Consider the following 24,429-nt stretch of genomic DNA (forward strand, 5'->3'; position numbering starts at 1 on the left):
ATCTCTAAACATGCAATGCAACAATCAAAAAGCGGTAAAAGAAAGGATTTTGGGAATAAACCTTTGAAGCGTGCTTTTATATATTCAAAACGAAGTTTAGAAGGCTTTTTGGCGCTCCTTCCCACTACACGTCCGCTCGCTCCTTTCCCTAAAGATAATTTTTACTATGGAAATCAAAGAGATTTCCCTTCGACTTGTTCGAGTCTCAAGCTAATGGCTCATGACTCAAGAACTTCGTCGGATTGGCTCTCGGAGAGACTTCTAGGGCAGAGAATAGCTCAAAAACCCAAGAATACTCAGCACGAGGGTCCAGAAGTGTGAAAAAAATGTGGGAGGACGTGCCAATGACGTCCTATTTATAGGATTGAGGCGCAATACGGCCTGGGAGGTCAATACGGCCCGTACTGAGTTTTTGAACTACAGTACGGCCGTATTGAATTTGGTACGGCCGTACTGAAGTTCAAAAACTTTAGTACGGCCGTATTGATTTCACTACGGCCCGTACTGAGTTTTTTGAACTACAGTACGGCCGTATTGAATTTGGTACGGCCGTACTGAAGTTCAAAAACTTCAGTACGGCCGTATTGATTTCACTACGGCCGTATTGTAGTTCAAATGGCTCAGTACGGCCGTACTGAACCTCTGGGAGGGCGTATTGGGCTCCAATCCTCACACACCCTTATTCTAAGCTACTCTAAGACTTCTAGACCTACAAAGAATCATCCTAGGGTCTTCCAGGAGTCATTCCGGCTGACTTTCCTTCGGTCTTTGAGCTTTATTTCCGACCCGGACAATTTTAGGGGTCTACAGCTGCCCCCCCCTTTACTTAGTCGAACGGCTTTTTGGTGTACCGGTTGACAAGTAAAGGAGTTGACCCAATTGTCCGGGGAGTAAGCGATCCTTCCGACTTGTAGTGTCTTCCGGTGGGAAAATTGTTGAGTGGCCTCTCCAGGTTGAGTATTAGTCGTCGCCTCTCCAGGCTCGTGCATACCTCGGTGTTTCTGACAACCTCGGTAGCGTGAGTTTGCCCTCTCCAGGGTCTGCATGCCTCCGTGTTTCTGACGACGTTGGCAGCTGCATACCTCCGTGTTTCTGACGACGGGGTAGCTGAGTATTAGTCGTCGCCTCTCCAGGCTCGTGCATACCTCGGTGTTTCTGACAACCTCGGTAGCGTGAGTTTGCCCTCTCCAGGGTCTGCATGCCTCCATGTTTCTGACGATGTTGGCAGCTGCATACCTCCGTGTTTCTGACGATGGGGTAGCTGAGTATTAGTCGTCGCCTCTCCAGGCTCGTTGCATACCTCGGTATTTCTGACAACCTCGGTAGCTGCATACCTCCGTGTTTCTGACGACGTCGGTAGCTGAGTATTAGTCGTCGCCTCTCCAGGCTCGTGCATACCTCGGTGTTTTTGACAACCTCGGCAGCTGCATACCTCCGTGTTTCTGACGACGTCGGTAGCTGAGTATTAGTCGTCGCCTCTCCAGGCTCGTTGCATACCTCGGTGTTTCTGACAACCTCGGTAGCTGCATACCTCCGTGTTTCTGACGACGTCGGTAGCTGAGTATTAGTCGTCGCCTCTCCAGGCTCGTGCATACTTCGGTGTTTAGGGTTTAGGGGTGACGTAAAAGGGGTGACGTAATATGCTAATTTTCCACTATTGATATCACTACAAATCCTCACATAACAGCCAGAATGGATACAATAATGTCATATAAGATATCTAAATAAAATTTTGCATATAGCAAAATAACAAAAAGATGCAGGAAGCACAATAACAATCCGCTCGAAAACCAATTTATGAAACTCTGTCCTTTCCTTTCGTCCACATGATGACTTGTTGCAAAGTATGATACAAGTCAAAATATGTACACTCACGGGCACATATTTGTGGGAAATCAGTAAAATTGTTAGAATATATGGAAATATCTAAATAATATATTATCACATGTTAGATTATCGTGATTCCTCGTCATTTCACAATATGATTGATTACTAGATTTTCTTATCTTACAACGATTTGTTTCCCTAATTAATTAGGATTGTGAATAGCTACATTGCACAGGCACAGTACCAGTACAGGGTATGGGACGGCAAATATTTTTTAAAAAATCTAGGTACTGGTACGTTATTGTATATTTAAAAGAAAAACCTTAAATATATATATATATATATATATATATATTGTTTTTTCTCCTAAAACTAATTATATATATACATATTATATTATCTAATTTTGAAATTATTATATTTTTAAGAAAGAGATTAAAATTATTCAATTATAATATTTAAAAAAATAAACTATTCAATTAAAATTTAGAGAACTAAAATTGAATAACTATATCAATTATGTCTAAAAAAAATGACATATAAGAAAAAGTTAATATATAAGCATAATCAAACCAAAAGAATACAGATAAGTATAATATATCTCCAATTACATTAATTAGACTAAAATTCACTTTATACTTGAAAAAGGTGTAAGTTCTATGATTTTTTAATATATCAATTATAGAAAATTAAAGGATCTTTGAAATTCATGATATTCACATAATAATAAGAAAAATATGTATCTTTCTGTATAATGAAAATCTTCTTGATCCTTAGAGTACTTTGATCTTCTTGAGAAGAGAATCAAGATTTCACTCCCTTTGACTTTTTTTTCTACTCTCTCTATCTTTCGTGATGACTAGGGTTTGAGAGAATACTTTTTGTTAGGAGTGTGGACCTTGTTTCACATTAGTGGATATTTATAACCCCTAAAGATTGTTATTCCCATCAAATAATAATTATTCTCAAAACTGCTCCATTAAGCCCATTTATGATTTAGTACCTAATTATTTAATTATTTATTTATTAGCCCTTTTATACATCACATGTTTCTCACATGAGACATAATTATCTTACATTCTCCCACTTGACTCATGTGACATTTCTCATAACGGACAAATAAATAAATTAAATTAAAATAATGCACATTAAAATGGCTAAATTATTTTATACATTGGGTTCATCATAATTTCATAATTAAAAATATGAACTAATTTGAGTCATGGTGGTTGTACATCACTTTAATCGACATAGTCCCTTCCATGTATTACAAAAAAGTCTTCTTCTTAATATGATCATTAATAAGGAGCACATACTTGGTCCAACATTATATCTTTATTCAAGATAACACTTGTTTACATTACTCTAACACAAATATGCATAAAACCATAGAAAACAGGTACTCAAAAACATATCATTAATGAGCTCAAAATGTCCATCACTTAATATAAAATAAACATGATACTCAACAATCATTAGTAACAATAATGCCCATATTTTTAACATGCTCAATAAATGTTTTGGGCGATAATCTCTGTCGCAACCCCAAAATTTCTGATCTTGCGACCTATGGTTTAGACATTTTTTTAAAAGTCTCATTAATTAAGGAATGCCCGGACACCAGACTAATCCTTAATTAATGGTTTTGAAAATAGGTTCATGGAATCGCCACCAATATTTTATTCAAAACATTGGAAAAAGAAAAGATTTTTAAAGATCCAACAATGGCCTCGATAACCAGAATTGGGTTCGGGAGTCGGTTACATGTAGGGAGGGTATTAATGATGGCATCCTTACTTGCATGAACTTGAGATGATCAACAAGGAATAGGACGCCTTCTCCAAGGATCAAGTTCTTCAAAGGTGGCACAAGGTTTTAAGGTGGATGATGATGGAATGGACGAAAATGGAGGTTGGGTAGAAGGTGTTTGAGGAAATGCTTGAGAAGGGTACTCTAGGGTTGGCTCACTTCATGATGATGAAGGCCACTTCTAGGGTTGTTTCTCTCAAGGTGGAGATGGTAGGGTTTGGCCGAAAATAGCCAAAGGTGACTAAGGAAAGATATAAAGGCACAAAAGGCTCTCTTTATATTCAATATCCAAAGTATTTACATGATGCATAGCCTAGGGTATTTATAGGAGTGGGAGACATCTAGGGTTGCATTTGGAGAGTGCATGGACGAAATTCACAAGCCAAATGCACACCAAATGAAATGCAAATGAACCCTAGATGCAACTTGGTGGCCAAGGATGGAATCTTTGGGATTAGTTAGGCTACATCTAGGTGCATGATAAGACCATGCAACCTTTGCCCTCCACTTGGGCCTAAGCCTTTCTAACACCAAAAATAGGTCCAAGAGCCACAAAAAATATGTCTAGGTTTTGTTCCCATCCTAATCAAATACCTTAGCCCAAAAATAAAATCCTATGATCTAAAGCACCCCATAATACAAGGGTAAAATGGGAAATACAAAAGAAAATAAATCCTATGACTAAAATACCCCAAAATACAAGGGTAAAATTGGAAATACTAGTAAAATAGATACTATGTCTAAGATACCCCAAAATATAAGGGTAAAAATGGAAAATCAAAGACAAGGGCAAAAATAGGAATAAAAATAAATGTTATGCTAATAAAAGTTTAGGAGCTAAGGTCCAAAAGTGGCCTCACTCCTCCTATGGGTTTTCAACACTAACCCATTCCTTTTGCTTCCTTCAATACATCACCTCTTGGACTTCTTGGCCTTACTGTTATTCCATCAATTAAGCACCCCTACAGCGCCCTCAATCGGTACCCTATGATGCAGTTAACATGATAAGAATTAATAAATTAAATATTGAATCCCCTTTATTAATATTTATTTACATATTTAAAATTTAAATTATACGACTACCCCTAAAATATCTACATGATTGCGTTTGTTATAAATAAAAGATAGAGATAAACATGAGAAATAAAAGATATAGAAGAAGATTGATTGAAATACCTGTTGAACGAGCTCTATTGAATCTTCAAACAAGTGCTTTGTGGCGACCTTTCACACTATAATATGCCTCACAAAACTCAAGAAATACAATAGGAGGGAGAGAGAGAGAGAAATTTCGAGCTCTAAGGAGTTCTGGACGAAAATTTGAGGCCCTAAGAATTGTGCCCAAGCTGTCTATTTATAAGCATCAGAAAGTGGCCAGAACGGCCCGTTCCCAACCGGAATGACCCGTTTTGGATTCGAAAGTTGTGTGTTAATCATGCACCTGGGAAAGACCCATTCTGAACTGAGAACGGCCCGTTTTGGAGTTGAGATTAACACTATATTCCCTTGCTTAGAATGGCCCATTCCAAACTAGGTTTTTAGGCCCTTTTAACAGTTTGGAACGGCCCGTTCTGGTTTAGGAACGGCCCGTTCCAGACCAAGTTTTTTAGGCCTTTTGATTGGTTTGGAATGGCCCGTTCTGATCTGGAATGGCCCGTTCCAACCAAGAGTCTTTAATCCTTTTAGGTGGCTCGGAACGGCCCGTTCCAATTTAGGAACGACCCATTCCAGATTTGGGAACGGCCCGTTCCAGTTTTGGAACAGCCCGTTTCGGGCCACTAAAACTAGTTATTTTGGGCTTTTAGCCCTCTGATGTCCTGTCTTGTTGTTTTCCTGCTTTGGGAGTTCCTTTCCTTGATAATAGACGTCCATTTCTTTGTTTGTATGCCCCCCGGATGAAATTGGGTGTCTACAATCCCTTTGTTAAAGAATCAGCTATCATAAGATTTGTGTTAATATGTTCTATTCACACTCTTTGTTTCTAAACTTCCTCCTTCACGGCAAAGTACTTTAATTCCATATGCTTAGCACCCTTAGAGTACTTGTCGTTCTTAGAGAAAAAATACTGTTGTAGAATTATCACAATACATTCTCAGCGGCTTAGCAATACTGTCGACAATTCCAAGCCCTAAAATAAAGTTTCGCAACCAATTAACCTGAATTGTAGCCTCAAAACATGCTACAAATTCAGCTTCCATAGTCGATGAAGCAACAACTGTTTGTTTTGCACTTTTCCACGATATTGTTCCTCCAACTAAAAGAAATACATAGCCAAGAGTGGATTTTCTTGAATCCACACATCCAACAAAATCAAAGTCTGAATATTCAATCACCTCAAGGTGATTAGACCTCCTATATGTAAGCATGTGACACTTTGTTCCCTGTAAGTATCTTAGAACTTTCTTTGAATCTTTCCAATGTTCCATTCCCGGATTACTTTGATATCTTCCTAACATTCTAGTTGCAAAAATTATATCTGGTCGAGTACAGATCTGAGCATACATGATACTCCCAACAACTGATGCATACGGAATTGCTTCCATTTATTTTCGTTCCAAGTCATTTTTAGGACATTGAGTGAGACTAAACTTATCTCCTTTTTGAATTGGAACGAGTGATGCTTAGCACTTTTTCATCCTGAATCTCTCTAGTACTTTATTGATATATGCTTTCTGAGACAAGCCTAACAGTCCTTGTGATCTATCTCAGAATATTTCTATTCCTATCACATATCTTGCATCACCCATATCTTTCATTTCAAAGTTACTAGAGAGAAACTTCTTAGTCTCATGAAGAAGACCAAGATCATTAGTTGCAAGCAAGATATCATCAATATACAGAATTAAAAATATAACTTTACTCCCACTGACCTTCAAATATATGCATCGATCAACAATGTTTTCTTTAAATTCAAAGGAAAAAATGGTATCATTAAACTTTAAATACCATTGGCAGAAAGTTTGCTTAAGTCCATATATTAATTTCTTTAATTTGCATACCATGTGTTCCTTTCCTTCAACCAAGAACCCTATTGGTTGGTTCATGTAAACGTTCTTCTCCAAATTTCCATTTAGAAAGGTGGTTTTCACATCCATTTGATGTAGCACCAAGTCATAATGGGCTACTAATGTCATGATAACCTTAAAGGAATCATTTCATGAGAAGGGTGAAAAAGTATCTTTGTAATCAATGCCATCCTTTTGAGTAAAACCCTTAGCAACAAGTTTAGCCTTGTATCGTTCAAGGTTTTCATCAGAGTCACGTTTAGTCTTAAAGACCCACTTACAACCAACTCTCTTGCAACCTTTTAGCAATTCTACAAGGTCCTAAACATCATTTCGTTTCATGGATTTTAATTCTTCTTTCATGGCATTTAACCACTTTTCAAAATTATCACAACTTACAGCTTGTGAAAATGGAATTGGATCATTTTCATTAATGCTTGAGTCAGTTTCTAACTCATGTAGATATACCATATAGTCATTTGAAATAACTGGTCTCCTTTCTCTTTGTGACCTCCTTAATGCTATTTCTTGTGGTTGTTCTATAATAGGTTCATTCTAAAACATGGGTTCATTATTGTGTTGCTCTTCTTCATTGTTATTTGACACAACAGTTAGAGGAACACTTACTTTATTGTCAGAGGCATAAGTCAAAGGAATTTTCATTCTAACTTCTTTAACTTCCACTCTCTGTGGAATTGTACTCCCATTAACTTCACCATTTTCAATGAACCTTGCATTTCCAGTTTCAACAATTCTCATACTATGATTGGGACAATAAAACATATACCCCTTTGATTTTTCTGGATAAACAATGAAATATCCACTGATTGTTCTTGCATCCAATTTCTTTTCTTGTGGATTATAAATCCTTATTTCTGCCTGACAACCCCAAACATGTAGGTGCCTTAAACTAGGTGTCCTACCAGTCCACAATTCAAAAGGTGTCTTTGAAATTTCCTTACTAAGAACCCTGTTTAACAAATACATGGCAGCTTTCAAGGCATACATCCACAAATATATGTGTAAAGTTGAATTACTTAACATACTCCTAACCATATCCATTAATGTTCTATTACGCCTTTCTGATACACCATTTTGTTGTGGTGTACCTGGCATTGTATATTGAGCACAAATGCCACGTCTTTGAAGAAGTTTAGCAAATGAACCTGGGTGTTGCCCAGTTTCATTATATCTTCCATAATATTCACCACCTCTATCAGATCTTACAACTTTCACTTTTTTGTCTAATTGCCTTTCTACTTCATTCAAGTAAATTCCCAAGGTATCGACTACTTGAGATTTCTCATGCAATAAATAGACATAACCATAACGTGAATAGTCATCTATAAAGGTAATGAAGTATTTTTCCTTTCCGAAAGAATTGACTTCAAAAGGACCACATATATCGGTATGCACAATTTCAAGAAGCTGAGTGCTTCTTGTAGCTCCTTTCTTTGTATGTTTTGTTTGTTTTCCTTTAATACAATCCACACAAATATTTAGATTCATAAAATCTAGATTTGGAAGAATTTCATTTTTTTTATTAATCTTTTCATTCTTTCTCTAGAAATGTGACCTAAACGTATATGCCACAAGAAAGCAGAACGTTCATATACTAAACTACGTTTAGTACCAATGTTATGATGCAAAGTTAAGAGAGTCTCATCATACAAATCATCCAAATTCAATTTATATAAACCATCACAAAGAATACTAGTACCAATGAGATGATTATACTTAAATAAACTGAAACATCCATTACCAAAAGTAAAAGAGAATCCAATAACATCAAGTTTAGATAATGAAAATAAATTCTTAGATAAACTAGGTGCATAAAGAGTTTCCAATAAATCTAAATGATGTCTAGTGTTAAGGATTAAACGATAAGTCCTGATTGCTTCAACTAGAACTTTCACTCTATTCCCCATGAAGATGAACTTCTTATTTGGGCTTATGGTTTGGATTGTAGTTAATCCATGCATCGTATAGAAACATGAGTCATACATCCAGAATCGATCCACCATGTATTATGGGGAACTTCAGTTAAATTTGACTCAAAACATACATAAACATTAAGCTTACCTTTCTTTTCGAACCAAGCCTTACGTTTTGGGAAATCCTTCTGGAAGTGTCCAGATTTCCCACAAAATGGAAATTATTACCCGTTGATGCTTTCTTCTAGATTTGCACAGATGCTCATTAATCTTTAATGGCCTTTTGCCCTTATCATGTTTCTTAACAAATTTCTTTTCAGCTCCTTGATTCCTTTGGTGGCTTACATAATGAATTGAGTGACTTCCTTGATTCTTAAGTCTCGTTTCCTCCTAAACCAACATATTATGCAATTCATGCACATTCCATTTGTCTTTCATGGTATTATAGCTCATTTGAAATGGGCCATACTCAGTCGGTAATGAGTTAAGAATAAACTATACAAGGAAGTTCTCATTCACAGCCATTCCCAAGGACTTAAGTCTTGTTGCAATATTTGTTATCTCAATGACATGCTCATGCATAGTACATGAACCATCAAACTTTATAGTGATCAATGTACTCATTAGTGTCCCAGCAAGAGACTTATCAGCTGTTTGAGAGCGCTCTCCCACAAAACCCATAATGATGCTAATAAATTCAATCATTATTTTGCAACTAAACATACACCAATTAGAATTATCTAATACCTTTGGATATATAAATAATCTAATAGCACACATAAGTCACACACAATTATATTCATTAATTATGAGAACAACTAATCAACCTTTGGGCGATATATAAATCTCTTATAATAATGAATTTCAATATACCCATAAACAAACAAATTATTTTATTTAGCATCCATTATTCTATGGGTAATTGAATTAAATCACCATTAATGTGGAATTAAATAAATATAAAATTTGGTCACTTTGGTGACTAACAAATTCATCATACACTTTATTCCAAAATTTGATTAAAAGGAAAAAAAATTAATTCTTTTCAATTAGAAATACAAATTTAGGCATTTAAAAAAAAACTTTCAAGAAAATAATTCTTATGCGATTACCACTAAGATTTTGATAACTTGAAATTTAATATATTGATCATAATTCAAAATTAAGAATTACATTCATGATTCAAACAAACAACATGCAGCGGAAAATTAAATCATAATTCCTAACTCATAAAATTAGGGTTCATATGAATTGGGATTTATATATATACATATAATTGTCCCAAATATCATTTAATATTGCAACAATGACCGTGACAAAATTATTCCACTTCCGGTGGTACTCAAAGGATCAAATATAATACTTATATCATATTTGTTTCTTTATCTATTATTTTTCTTTTCACTTTTCATATTATTTTCCCACTTACGGTGAGGATAATATTCTGTTATTTTTATTGTCGTACAATTATCTCACTTTCGGTGAGAAAATATTCTTTTATTTTCATTATTGCATAATTATCTCACTTCTGATGAGAAAAATATTCTTTTATTTTCATAGTTGCACAATTATCTCACTTCCGGTGAGAAAAAAATGCTTAAAATTTCTTCATTTGACAATGTCTTCTAGATCATTGCAAAATCTTACATATGTATATATTTAACATTCATTGAAAATTATACAATTTTACAACACATATCATTCACGGAGAATCATTCAATTTCAAAACCTCGCTCTAATACCACATGTAAGTTCTATGATTTTCTAATACATCAATTATAGAAAATTAAAGAATCTTTGAAATTCATGATACTCACGTAATAATAAGAAAAGTATGTACCTTTCTCCATAATGAAAATCTTCTTGATCCTTAGAGTACTTTGATCTTCTTAAGAAGAGAACCAAGATTTCACTCCCTTTGACTTTTCTTTCTGCTCTCTCTATCTTTTGTGATGGCTAGGGTTTGAGAAAATACTTTCTGTCAGGCGTGTAGACCTCGTTTCACATTAATGGATATTTATAACCCCTAAAGATTTTTATTCCTATCAAATAACAATTATTCTCAAAACTGCTCCATTAAGCCCATTTATGATTTAGTCCCTATTTATTTATTTGTTAGCCCTTTTATACATCACATGTTTCTCACATGAGACATAATTATCTTACAAACGGGACAAATTAATTCAAAAATATCATCCTTCATACAATTTTTTTTTTATATAATTAAAATAGCTGAATATAAATAATTTTCAAGGTTCAGAGTTAGGGTGCTAAATTTGTAAAAGGCAGAAAATTGTACAGAGTACGAACCACGAAAAAGGAAAACTCGTTAAACAATCTTGGTCAGTGCAATTCATCCATCTTTGATGCCATGGTGCATTATTTCTAATGTACCACAGTCCACGAATTGCATATGGAAGAGGGGCTTGAGTTTCTTAACAGACTTTGACTGAGGTTTTATTGAAGCCTTGAAAGTTGAAACTTGTTCACCACTTGCAACTTGCAATTCAGAAACAAAATAACATAATGCTCATTGTACAACTAATGTTAAACCAACAAACCAAAAATTATAGGGATTTCCACAAAAATCACAATATTATGTGTAATGATTGACAATACTATGAAACACATACCGACTTAGGGCATCAAAATGATTATTTATAACCCAGGAGTATTCATATGATTAAAATCCCAACCTAGTAGTTAAATTATATCTTCATATTATATTATATGTTTATGTCAAATTTTGTTAATATTAAACAAGAATTAAAAACTAATTAACTTGTTTATGTTTATATTTTAAAATGTATATATTATGATAATTTTGATATATATGAATGAGATATAAATTATTTTGAATTAATATAAAATTTTGTATATATAACTTAGAAATAAATAACTTCCAATCTAAAAGTGAATTTTAAAAAATTATTTCTTAATTGAAAGTTATTTAGTGGAGTAATTTCTCCTTTCTCTCTCTATTTATATAGAATAAAAATTAGGGTGGTTGGGCTTTAGAAGAAACGCGGCCCAAGTTGAGGTGGTGCCCAAGGATCAGGATCAGGATCAGGATCCGGATCCTCTCCCTTATCCAGCTTCTCTCTATAACCCCATTAGTCAACTAACAATTATTTATTTATTAGTTATTAATTAAATATTAAATGACGGTTGTGATTTATGTAAAAGTAAAACCCAATAGAAACTCATTAACCGTCATTGTCAAAAGTTCAACGGGTTGTGAGACCAAGCAGTGGCAGTTGCGGAGATGAGGAGCAGAATACAAAAGTTGGTCAAGTTGTTCAACTTGGGTAGAGGCCCCATATGGCAAAATTCTTCTTTAATAGCCAACAAATTCAAAAGTCCAAGATATGGGGCACATGTAGACAACTGTACCACAGCAATTCAAACGTCGCCGTCTTGGACTTCATTCTTCTTCTCCTTCCAATCTCCTTCTTCTCCGATCCCTCCATCGCTCCCCAATGAACCCAATACCTCTCAATCTCATACTCCTCTTCCTCTATTTCACCCCCGCGCTCTCGCTGGACCCAAAATTCGAGGCCTGCGAGCCCAAAACATGCGGCGCAGGCCCAAACATAAGCTACCCCTTCTACATCCGAGGGAGACAAAACCCCTTCTGCGGGAACCCAGGGTTCGAAGTCACGTGCGGCCACAATGGGCTCCCGATTCTGAATCTGATAAACAGCAACTACACGGTGGAGAGAATCTTCTACAGAAACCACACGCTGCGAGTGACGAACCCGGCGTTTTCGCGGGGGAACGGGTCGTCGGCGTGCTTGGGTCACGCGCAGAACGTGACGGTGGGGAGGTACAGGTTCCGCGTGGCGCCGGGGCAGAGGGAGGTGTGGGTGGCGTACGGGTGCCAGGGGGTGGGGGCGCGGAGGATCGGGTGCGACGCGGGGAACGGAACGGCGTCGGTTTGGGGGGTGGAGGTGGAGGCGGAGGTGGCGAGGGGGAAGTGCTCGGGCGGCGTGGTGGCGGCGACGGTGGAGGATGTGAGAGGCGGCGTGGCGGAGGCGCTGAGGAGAGGGTTTTTGTTGATTTGGAATGCGACTAACTGCACGGAGTGCATGAACAGCGGAGGGAGGTGCGGCTTTGACCCTGACCCCGACACATATGCTTTTCGCTGTTACTGTCCTGATAGGCCTCATGCAGTCAAATGTGGTACGCGTTACTCTCCTTCTTCTGCATTTCCCACTTTTATTTCTTTCATCAAAAATCATATTAATTTAAATTATAAAATATTAAATTAAATAATAATTTTATTTAAAATATCAATATTTTAATATTTATGATTTGGAGATACCAATCCTCTTTCTTAATACTAGAGAGTCTCTAATAGTTATATACTAATAAAATATTAGAAAGTTGTGTATAATTATTTAAAAAAATTTGAGAATTTTTTTATATCTAAAAATATAATAGTCCATTAAAAAATGAAAACCAAAAAGCGGTTATATCTCCTATATCCCTTTATAATAGTTATAGATATTCTCCTATTTTCGTTGCGTTCAATTAACCGCTATTCGTGGTTTTCAATATCTCTTAATCAAACATTCAAGAGTAAAACAATGAAAAAAATTATATAGACAACAAGACAAGAATAAGGAATTTCTCCTTATATATATAAGTGTAAATTAGTGGGTCAAAGCATTAATAGAAATATTTAATACATTTTAAAATTTGTTAGATGAATTGGTGTTGCAAAGTTTTAAGGTTTTGAATTTAAATTTTGTATATATAAGAGTAATTATTTTTATTATTTAAAAATTTAAAATAAAATTATCTAAAAAAATGTATGCATAAATTAGATTATCATCTTTATAGTAAACTAGTAAGGTCAAGATACTTTATATTTTATTTAATTAAAATATTTAAAAATTATCAAAATCTGTTAGTTGTGCTTGATCAAATTTTAAAGTATTAAATCTGAATTTTGTGTTTGTAAAAATAATTGATTTTTAATATTATTTTTTGTTATTTAAAAATTTAAGGATAAAATTTTATATATATATATACCAAATTAGACAATTATCTTTAGATGTGTTATAGATTTATAATAAATTATATATAAAAAATACTACATTTAAATTTATAAAATATATTTAAAATAAATATATATAAATATTTTAAATATATTAATTATATTTTAAATTTATGATAAATAATTTATATTGTATATTTTTTTGTTTATTATAATTTATTTTAAATATTAATATTTAACTAATAAATAATTCTGATAAAATTAGAAATGAATTAGATGAGAGATTATAAAAATTCTTAAAAATTATCCCATCAGCAAAACTCTTGAAAACATTATAAAGTTTCATATGTTTAATATATATGAATTGGTTTAAAGTAAAATTTCATATTAAAAAAATCAAACAACTATATTTAAATTTTGTTAGATCGTAATAATATATATTTATGTATATTATTCAATAAAATTCTAATTTTTATAGAATAAGAACAACAATTATACTTTAAAAAAGTTATACCTAATTATTATTATTATTTGCTGAGTGTTGCAATAAAATAGGTTTGATCATAGTTTTAAAAATCGGTGGGTCACTAGTTGAACCGCATGACTTGATTTTTATTTATTTTATTAAAAAGTATTCATACTAAATATATTTTATACATATAAATTTTAATAAATTCATGTCTTATTTTAAATTTCAAATTTCTATCTTATTTAAAATTATTTTTATTTTTATTTTGTAAAAAATATATAAAAAATTACATGTTAAAGTGTATATTAATGAAATTAAAAATATAAATAATATGTACATATATGATATCATAAAATAATATATGTAATATCTACATAGATATTATATTATTAAATATATAATTTAAAATTAATAATATACTATAAAAGTTATTTAAGTTGTATATATTATAAACAAATACATTAGAATAAGTAGTCATTGTTATATTTAATGAGAATTTTTGTTCTTTCATTAAGAGATTCAATTTTCATTATTATTTTTGTGGTTTATGGTTCTTTAAAAAATTTTTAAAAAAAATAAGAAAAAAAAGTGATTGAACCGGTTTGACCACTGATTTACTGGTTGAACCGGAAAATTGACTGGTTTAATCTGTTTTGAAACGGGTCGACTACATAATCGATCCAACTTAAGATTCGGACTGGCTAGACCACCAGTTCTTGGTCCAACCAGTCCGACCGGCCAGTTCGATTCGGGTTTTTAAACACTAGGTTTGATAGTTCAGTTACATTCTATGCCAATCATAATGAGAGAGAGGTAGTGCGTCCAAAAGTGAGATTCGGGATAACACTACCGGTAAGATTAAGGTAATAATATATGAGAAATTCTATGGTGTCTATAATATATTTTCAATCAGATTACCCAAAACTAAGAAAGGAAAGAAAAGTGAGATTGGGAAATACGAACATATGCTTTGTCCATTATTGTCCTAGTAAAATAGAAAGAAAAACTAAAAGAAAAAAATAGAGGACAAATAAGATTAAAAAAAAAAAGGTATGTTGTTTAAATTCATAGAAATAGAAATGAAAGAAGTAAGCAAGTTTCGCTCTAATTAATTTAAAAAGATCCATAATTGTAGATTTTATGAGTTAAAAACTATAAAAAGTTTTAGGAAAATGTTATTGAGAAGTAAGAAATAACTTTTATTATTATTATTGAAAAACATAATATTACACCCATCACTTTAATATATAATTTTCTGAATAATTTTTTACTTTAAAATTCTGGTAATCAAGACTCGAAGTTTTAATATATCTTAAAAACATTTTTTTAAAAAAAATCATAATATATTTGAATATTTGATAAAGTTGACTCGGTAGTGGAATTATTGTATAATATATAAGATGTTAAATTCGAACTTTGACATAATTATTATAATTTCCAGTAATGAAAAGATTATTCACTTGGAAAACTTTATGGATACTGGTTCGACATGTCATGTTATCAATTCAAATTCAGTGTTAAAGTCATGCAATTTAATAATATTTTCATTCTAACAATCAATTTAGACAATAAAATTATCGATTCTTAATGAGACAGTGGTTTAGAGAACATCTACAGGAATAAAAGATACGCAAACTGACGGTGAATTTAATTACAATTTTCTTATGATAAGTTTATTAATTTTAATAATAATTATCTTAAAGATTACATTAAAGTTAATTTTTAATTGATTAATAATATATAAAAAATTTATACCAATAATACATATCTATTAAATTAATATTATAAATATGATTTTTTTAATTTGAATAATAGTATTTATAGAAGCTAATGTTAAATAAGAGTATTTTAAAAGTTATTTTCGAATTAGAGTTCTTTTTCTGAGTTATTCTCACTTTTATTTGAGTCATATGTTTTATATTAATCTTAGGTATTGAACATTTAATTTAGTTTTTAAATATATTTATTAATTTTAATTTTAATTTCAAATTTAATTTAATTTAACAACTAGTCTTAAAAAATATTCTTTCTCAGCCATCAAAAACTAATCTGGTTTTATTTTTGTTCATATACTTGATATTCTTAATCACCCATCTCTTTCAATTTACTTTTTCATATTTATTTCTAAATTTAATTTAATATTATTTTAAAAAGTTGCAATAATTGAAAATATTATATCACAATATAAATTATTTAAACTTAATTTAAAATGTAATTTATATTCTTAAAATATTTATTTATTAAAAATTTCATTATTAAAAATATTTATTTGAAAGTTTAGTTATATAAAAATGAATATATTTTTTCTATGCAATACACAATCTAAAATACTAATTACATTTACTTTTTAATACTAAATTGAGAAATGTAGAAAATTTGATTCAAGTATTTGGTTCAACACTCAAATTAAGTATTTTTTTATAAGTTTATTAATTATTTGTTTGACCAACTGATTCGAAATATATGTATTTTTAATTTTCAATGTATTGTTCTTTTACCATGTGAATTTTGCGTGCATTTTATTGAATTAGAAATAAAATTAATAAGTCAATTTACACTTTAATTAATAATAACAGAGGGTTGTTAAAAGTACTTTTTCTAAAATATAATTAAAATGTAACATGCACAGAATGCTTGGGGCTATGGTAGGTAGGATATGTTATGTGGCCCAAGTTTCAGATTCACATTTAAGCTTTTGGAATAAGAGGCAAATAAAGAACAATAGCTCTTTTCATTTTGCGATGGTGGGTGTGTGGCCATATGTGAATAGGGGTTAGGCCCAACTTTCATCTTTTCAATCTTTTTTATTTTTTTTTGCTTAGCAAAGAAAGGTATGCAAAAGTCCACCTCAGGTTCAAATATATTAAAGAATGAATTGCGTGAAAATTATGCGTCTTGGGGAAAAGGGTGGTGTATGGTGAGACTGTAGATAAAGTGTACATGGATATACTTTTGAATTTTAACTTATCAAGATTATAATATATTTTAGGTTTCATTATATTTTTATTTTTTTTAAAATTTTAATTTGTGTGATTTTGATTTTTTTGTTTTAATTGTATGCATTTAAATGTTCTCAAAGTTTCTTAATTATTAAAATTAAGTCTTTTATTACAAAATTAATGGAAGAATGATGAAAATGCCACAAAGGTGTAACATGATGTTGATTTTATAGACCGACTAGTAGAAAAGTGATCTCTGTGTCTCTATGTGTTTTGTTTTAAAAAATAAAAATAATAGATGTTAAAATAGTTAGTAGTTTACAATTGTAGAATCATAAGTCATTTTCTTTTTGAGATAGTTACGGGGTTGAATAAGATAAAAATAATGGGTACACTAAAATTAGTAGGTATTCTTTTTTATATGTAGTATAAATATAGATAATGAAGGAAATTCTGCTGTGGTAATGCTTATGTTTACCACAAACATCACTGATTTATGATGAAGAGACAAGTTTGGGAAAGGATTTAGAAAAGAAAAGGCAAAAATATCAGAAATTTTGAACATTATGATTTTGTAAAGGCATTATTAGGTTTATGATTTTTCTTTTAATAAGGCCCTCACTTTGCGTGCATATTTTTGTCTGAAATATCATGTATTTTATGGCATTATTAGGTTTATGAGAATTCGTAGCTAGACATTGTTTACCATATCATGTTTTTGACATTATATTCAATAGTTAAAATATATGCAGTATTAATATTTTTAAGAGATTGATGCATTCTTATTTCTTATATGAAACGAATGACCTTACACACGCATATTTAAGTGATATACCCAAAAATAATTTATTTTGAATACCGAGTTTAAGAAATAGAGGCACAAAGCGTGGTGGCATCTTGATTTATATTTCAAGGGGAGAGGTCCTAGGTTTGATTTTTCAAAACTTCAAATCGTACTTCTAATATATGCACGAGTCATATTTGATAACTAATAATGTGAAAGCATCACATAATTTATCACATAATTTTTAAAATGTTCCATTTGATTCTCTAATTTTTTAAAAATATTTTAATGGTAATTTAGATAAAAAGACAAAATTAAATATATTTTAAAAATTGAAAAATTAAATTAAATCTTTTTAAAATAGTGAGACTAAATTAAATTTAAAAAAAAAATTAAAAAAAAATATAGTTTATCATAGCATATGTTGTATACTTGGTTAGTATGTTGTATTTGTACCGATAATTTTCATACTTACATGTTAAACACTTAAACTATTAATGACGAGACTAGTAATACTTCAGTTACTGTCAGGCGCAGAGCCAAGATTTTTAATTTAAGGAAGTCACTAAAAAAAATTACACGCATCTTTTTTAAAAAAAATCTCCGGATAAGAATTTTTGACATAAAATTAATATTTTTTATAAATAAATAAATAATTATATTGAACATATGACAAACCTTAACCAACAAGTATAATTAACATACAAATTAGATTGCAAAAATAAGAGGGTAAAAAAATATGAACACTAATAGTAATTTTTTCTAATATCTTTTCTACCATTGATGGAAGTTTATTAATAATATTCTGGTGAGATTCATTTTCTTCAAAATTAATTTAAAAGTGAGATCTATTAAAATTAATAATTTTAATAAATTTCAATCAATCATAATGATAAAAAGAGTATTCTTAACATTCTTAAAAAAATAAAAACACTTCTTTAAAAAAAATAACAAAAACATAACATACTGCATTAAAAAATATGATAAAATAAAAAAGCATGTCAATAAAAAATAAAAATATTAATAAGATAAAAAGAAGGTGAAGGAAAAATTGAAAAGAGAAATAAAATAAAGACACCAAGACAAAATGACAAATACAAAATAAATAAGTAATATCAATTAATAAAAAAAACTAGACAAATGAAAAATTAGTAAAAAATGAAAGTAAGAGATAAATTCAATTGTATAGTAATAAATCTGGAAACAAAATAGAGTATGATGAACATAATAAGCTAATATAAGATTAAAAAAATGAAAGAGGTTAAAATCACATTTGCACACAGTACTATAACAAAATCATAAGAATTTTCGGGGCCCCACTGCCTCCACCCTTGGTTACTGTATTTATTCTTTCTTTTTAGTAACACGTGTTAATTCTGTTTTGTCTGAAAAGTTATTCGTTGTGGCCGCAATATGTTTTGAAGTTGGTGTTTGAAATACATGTCTGAAAAGCACACGTTTCAAAGTTTCAGATACACATGTTATACACAACAGTTAGCTGGTGCTTGAAATTTTGGTATGGATGTGTTTTCCGTTGATTAGTCCACCTAAAATGACAATAATCAACTATGGTTTGTTAACTAACAGCCTAAAACTACGACCTTGACCTTCCCCTTAGTCTCTTCTCCTTTCTTTACTCTAATTTCAGCGGGCTCATGTTTTTCTCTATTCATTTCACTATTTTCAACACAACAGCACCCTATCCTCTAAGAATTTAGACTTGGGTTCTCTTCAGTTGAAATTTCAACAACACAAATCTTCACCTTCTTACAACCTTTGCATACATTAAATAATAAAAAAAATGCCAATTTGAAAATTTTCAATGGTCAAAGATAAAACTACACGACCCTGCAATTCTGGTAGGGGTATTTTTGTTTGTTTTTTTTTTAATTAAAGAGGGATGTGCATACTCTAGAATCATCACTTCAGTTGGTAGAAAAAGGATTTGATTCCTCTTATGTTAGTATCTAACATCACATGATGACATGACAGAGTCATGTTAGTGACAGAAACACAAATAAAATCAGAGGACCCTACGCAAATAATGGTGGCTCCTTCTGTAATTGTTTTATTTCGTATGACATTGCCATGTCAATTACTAGCACGAGAGAATCCTGATCTGAAGCCGATAGGCAAAAATTGAGCTTCAAATTCTTCCATGAAGTTCATTTCAACAAATCTTCCTTACTCATCTTCAAAGTCAAATGTGATGAGATACAAATAAGTCTCACTTCAATAAAATAAGAGAAAAAAAAATAACTTATAAAGCACACACATGCTCCAATGTTAGAGAGGCCTTTTGGGTGATGACCAAAAGTAAAACCGTGAAGGCTTGGGCCCAAAACGGATAACATCTCATCATTGTGGAGAATGTTTGTATAATAACCTTATAAAAATAACCTTCATAAAATATCCCCTCAAACAAATACCATAAAATAAATCCATCAAAATGCATAGGGATCAGAACTTTGAGAAATGCAAATAACATTTGCTTGATGTTGCAACACATCATAGAGCTTAAAATAGAGTACAGAGTTCCAAAGAAATGGAAAACTATTTCATTGATATTGAATAAGATGGATTGATACAAGAGGGATAGCATTTATTTATAGGACACAAGAGGCATAGCATGGAAGCTACTAGATTGGAAATTTGGGATCTGTAAGAGCCAAACTGAATGGTGCATATACAGCCCATAGAGATATCATAGAGAAAAGAGAAGTTTAACTACCTAACTGTCTAACTGAATACTACCAACTGTGTTGTAACTTTCTACGTTGGTAAGCATTTAACCCTTCTACTATAATACACTTCCACCCAATTTTGGCTTTTTCTCTTTAAGTCTCAAGTTCAATTCAACCATGTGTAAGTGCGACCGTCTTAGAATGTGAATTTGAGTTTAACTCAACCGTATAAAACTGGTTTGTAAGGTGAAGGTTGTCCCCCACTTATAAATTTTGTTTGTCTTATTACCTCTGGTCGATATGAAATTTGGATTTTTTCCAATAAGCTACAACTTCCATGCAAGCCACAAAAAGATTTTTACAGTACTTGTACTGTTTAGCGTGATTTTGGTCATTACTATGGTTGGGCCCTTCCATCACTGATGGACTTATGAGTTCTTGCACAGCATGCACAACTATTAACTATCAACCTACAAAGTTTTAATCAAAGATGCTTCCGATTCTATGGATCCATTTATGTTTGTAACTGCTGATATTTTCACTACAGTAAGAATTGTCAGATGAATCTGCAAGTTGTCACCATAAGATAGAAGGTCAGTGTCAACCTGACAGAAAAAATGCTACCAGTATTTCCTTCTAAATTTATAGGAGGCTGCTTTTTGTAGAATGCTACAAACTCAGTTCTTGATTATATAACATAATCCCTATCTAAGAGCACATGTGAAGTGAGATTGTGAAAAATTAGACTTGTCTTTGAATGAATGTGCCTAATTTAAGTTACTAATTTGCTGTTTTTGCATTTACATGCTCCTTGGTGACTTTCTTATCATCTCAATATTAACCATTTGACACTCAGGATTAGAACAGTACATACTTTTTCCTGTCTAATTTTGTCGTCTTAGTTACATTTCTCTGTTGCTCAATCTAATTTTATTGTTTCTTCAAACTCCAGCTGCAGGGACAAAAGGGTTGAGTAATGCAGGAAAAGTAGGCATAGGTATGTACACAATATTTATATTACGTGCCTTGAAATTTACTTATCTTGTACAATGTTTCATTAACATGAAAAAACCAAGCATTTTATGATTTTTCTTCTAAACCCGTTATTTGACCAGTTCTTTCTTTTAGAAATGTGAAATAGAAAATGCTTTTAAATATTCCCTCGTGTAGCACCTTCAAATATACGAATTGCATATGTGAATGTTTCCACATAATCTTCTATTGATATTTCCTTTTGGCCTCCTTCCATAGGTTCAAGTGTTGGACTACTATGCATCGTGGTGATTGGTTGGCTCCTACATTACAAAAGAAAACACAGTTCCTCAGGTGATGAACTCCAAACAAGAAGTACTTATTCTGATCCCTCTCCGGATCCAGATGTCGAAGGTGGCAGTGCATACTGTGGAGTTCATCTCTTCTCCTACAAGGAGCTTGAAGAAGCAACAAACCGTTTCGACCTTAATAAGCAAATTGGAGATGGAGGCTTTGGTACCGTCTACTTTGGTAAACACTCAAGCACCACCCAGTTAACTTGTTATTCAAGCATTAAAATAGCTCCTTCCTGTTGTATAATTTAGAACTAAATATGTTTTTAATCCCTAAAATTTTGTCAATTTTTATTTTTAGTCTCTAAAGTTTTTAATGGTTTTAGTTCCTAAAATTTTGAGGTCGGAGACAAAAAAATGTTAATGAGAGCCAAAGTTGAGGGATTAAAAGTAAAAATCAACAAAAGTTTAGGAATTATAATTAATAAAAAAGTATTCAAAGGCTAAACGTGAAAATCAACAAAATTTAAGGAGTACAAACAAATATTTTACTAGTTTTAGTCTCTGAATTTTTTTGCCGGTTTTTACTTTTTTAGCCCTTAAACTTTGGCCAATTTTCGCTTTTAGTACTTGAACAAATTTTTATTAGTTTTAGTAAAACCAAAATCAAAATTATTCAAGAATTAAAAGTAAAAATCGACAAAAACTCAAGAATTAAAAACATTTAATCCTATAATTTATGCTTAGATCTTTAAAACCCAGGGAAACTGAAAGATGGAAGGGAAGTTGCTGTGAAGCACTTATATGATCATAACTACAGGCGAGTAGAACAGTTCATGAATGAAGTTCAGATCCTCACACGTTTACGCCACAGAAATCTTGTGTCACTCTATGGCTGCACTTCACGTCAGAGCCGTGAGCTACTTCTTGTGTATGAATACATTCCAAATGGCACAGTTGCCAGCCATCTCCATGGTGAACTGGCAAAGCCTGGCTTGCTAACATGGCCTATACGAATCAAAATCGCCGTAGAGACTGCTAGTGCATTGGCCTATCTTCATGCTTCTAAAATCATTCACCGTGATGTCAAGACTAACAACATTCTTCTTGACAACAGTTTCTGTGTTAAAGTTGCGGATTTTGGCCTTTCAAGACTGTTTCCAAATGACATCACACATGTCTCCACAGCACCACAAGGGACCCCGGGTTATGTTGATCCGGAATATCACCAATGCTACCACCTCACTAGCAAGAGTGATGTGTATAGCTTTGGAGTTGTGCTCATTGAGCTAATATCATCCATGCCAGCTGTTGATATGAACAGGCATAAGGATGAAATCAACTTGTCAAATCTAGCCATAAAGAAGATCAAAAAGGGTGCATTGAGTGAACTGGTTGACCCTTATCTGGGTTTTGAATCAGACAATGAGGTCAAGAGGATGATAGTTGAGGTTGCAGAATTGGCTTTTCAGTGTTTGCAATTGGACAGGGAATTTAGACCTTCCATGGAGGAAGTCCTTGAGGTGTTGAAGAGAATTGAAAGAGGGAAGGATGAGACAAAGCATCTGGAAGAGGCAGATGTTCATAGCTCTGAGGTTTCACATAGTAATGCAAAAGAATTGGATGAAGCTGGATTATTGAAGAATAGGAAGCCACCTTCTTCACCAATATCTGTTACTGAAAGTTGGGAAAGTAAATCTACCACGCCTAATGTAAGTTCTTAAACACTTGGCTTATTATCAGTTAGTGATACTTAACAAGCATTCAGCACTCATTGTATCTTGTCATCCACTTGTATAGTTATAGGATGATTGTATTATGCGGCAAATCGTAGTCAAGCCTGGAGTTGAGTGATTATAAATTTGAATATTCAGAATAAAAGAAAATGTAGTTTTTGATTTTAGAAATGTGCTACTGCTGCCACTTTTAAGCTATACGCAGGACCATTTTTAGGTGCCGGAGTATCATACACCGCTCCAAATATTTAATTAAAACAATATTATTTATTGACTTGCATAAATTTATATTAAGCCAACACCTTCATACGATGAATAATTTAAATATGGAAGAATTACAATAAAAATCAACTGTTCAAGCCTTCATGTTTAATGTGTCATATGTTGATGGTTGACATGACACATTATATTATGTTAGCATTCATATGTTATATTGATAATTTATGTTAATGATAAATATGTTATATTAGTGGTTAACATATTATGTGAGTGGTCAATTAATAACATTAGATGATCAATTAATAGGGTAGTAAAATGTAAAAATTTAAAAGTTATGCCTTATTAAGTTTGATAGTTAGTTCTAAGGTTTTTAAATTTTAAAATCTAACATTAGTTTCTAAATTTTAACAAAAAATTTTAAACCCATATTACACTATTGAAATAACATAATTTTAGGCATAGATAGGTAAAAGACTATACAAAAGAGAATGAAAATTTCTCTTTCCTACTTTTTTATTAGAAACCATGTGTGTATTTTTTATTATTATCTTAATTATATGAAATATAAAAATAATTTTGATGTATTAATTGTTAAATATCTTTATTTTATTAGGATGTTTGTTAATGAGGCACTTGCTTGCTTCTATTAAAGTGAACATATTTAACTAGGAGTGTAAGCGAGTTGGATTAGGTCAAGTTTGAATAAATTTATTATTTGACTTAATCAAAATTTAACAGATTAGGTTCAGTTGTGTC

At 32.0% G+C, this 24,429-nt stretch overlaps 1 protein-coding gene and 1 pseudogene across 1 annotated transcript; one reads left to right on the forward strand and one right to left on the reverse strand.

Annotated features, from left to right (window-relative positions):
* Positions 1-5,617: 5,617 nt before the first annotated feature.
* On the reverse strand, positions 5,618-6,179 carry LOC145953365 (secreted RxLR effector protein 161 pseudogene; annotated as a pseudogene).
* Positions 6,180-11,818: 5,639 nt separating this feature from the next.
* On the forward strand, positions 11,819-23,625 carry LOC109807144 (LEAF RUST 10 DISEASE-RESISTANCE LOCUS RECEPTOR-LIKE PROTEIN KINASE-like 1.2). The gene is made up of 4 exons (XM_020369671.3): positions 11,819-12,757; positions 21,406-21,450; positions 21,705-21,956; positions 22,481-23,625. The coding sequence occupies exons 1-4, from the start codon at positions 12,055-12,057 to the stop codon at positions 23,440-23,442; spliced, it is 1,962 nt and encodes a 653-aa protein (XP_020225260.1). The 5' UTR covers positions 11,819-12,054; the 3' UTR covers positions 23,443-23,625.
* Positions 23,626-24,429: the final 804 nt, after the last annotated feature.

This window comes from Cajanus cajan, chromosome 11 (assembly GCF_000230855.2).
Source record: "Cajanus cajan strain Asha chromosome 11, NIPB_CcT2T_4, whole genome shotgun sequence".
Lineage (NCBI taxonomy): Eukaryota > Viridiplantae > Streptophyta > Magnoliopsida > Fabales > Fabaceae > Cajanus > Cajanus cajan.

What these genes read in the sequence shown, in the direction of transcription:
- LOC109807144 (XM_020369671.3), top strand. Translation starts at nt 12,055, where the DNA reads ATGAACCCAATACCTCTCAATCTCATACTCCTCTTCCTCTATTTCACC. An exon ending in GCCTCATGCAGTCAAATGTG is followed by an intron (nt 12,758 to 21,405) that starts GTACGCGTTACT and finishes TTCAAACTCCAG; the next exon opens with CTGCAGGGACAAAAGGGTTG. An exon ending in CTTTGGTACCGTCTACTTTG is followed by an intron (nt 21,957 to 22,480) that starts GTAAACACTCAA and finishes TTTAAAACCCAG; the next exon opens with GGAAACTGAAAGATGGAAGG.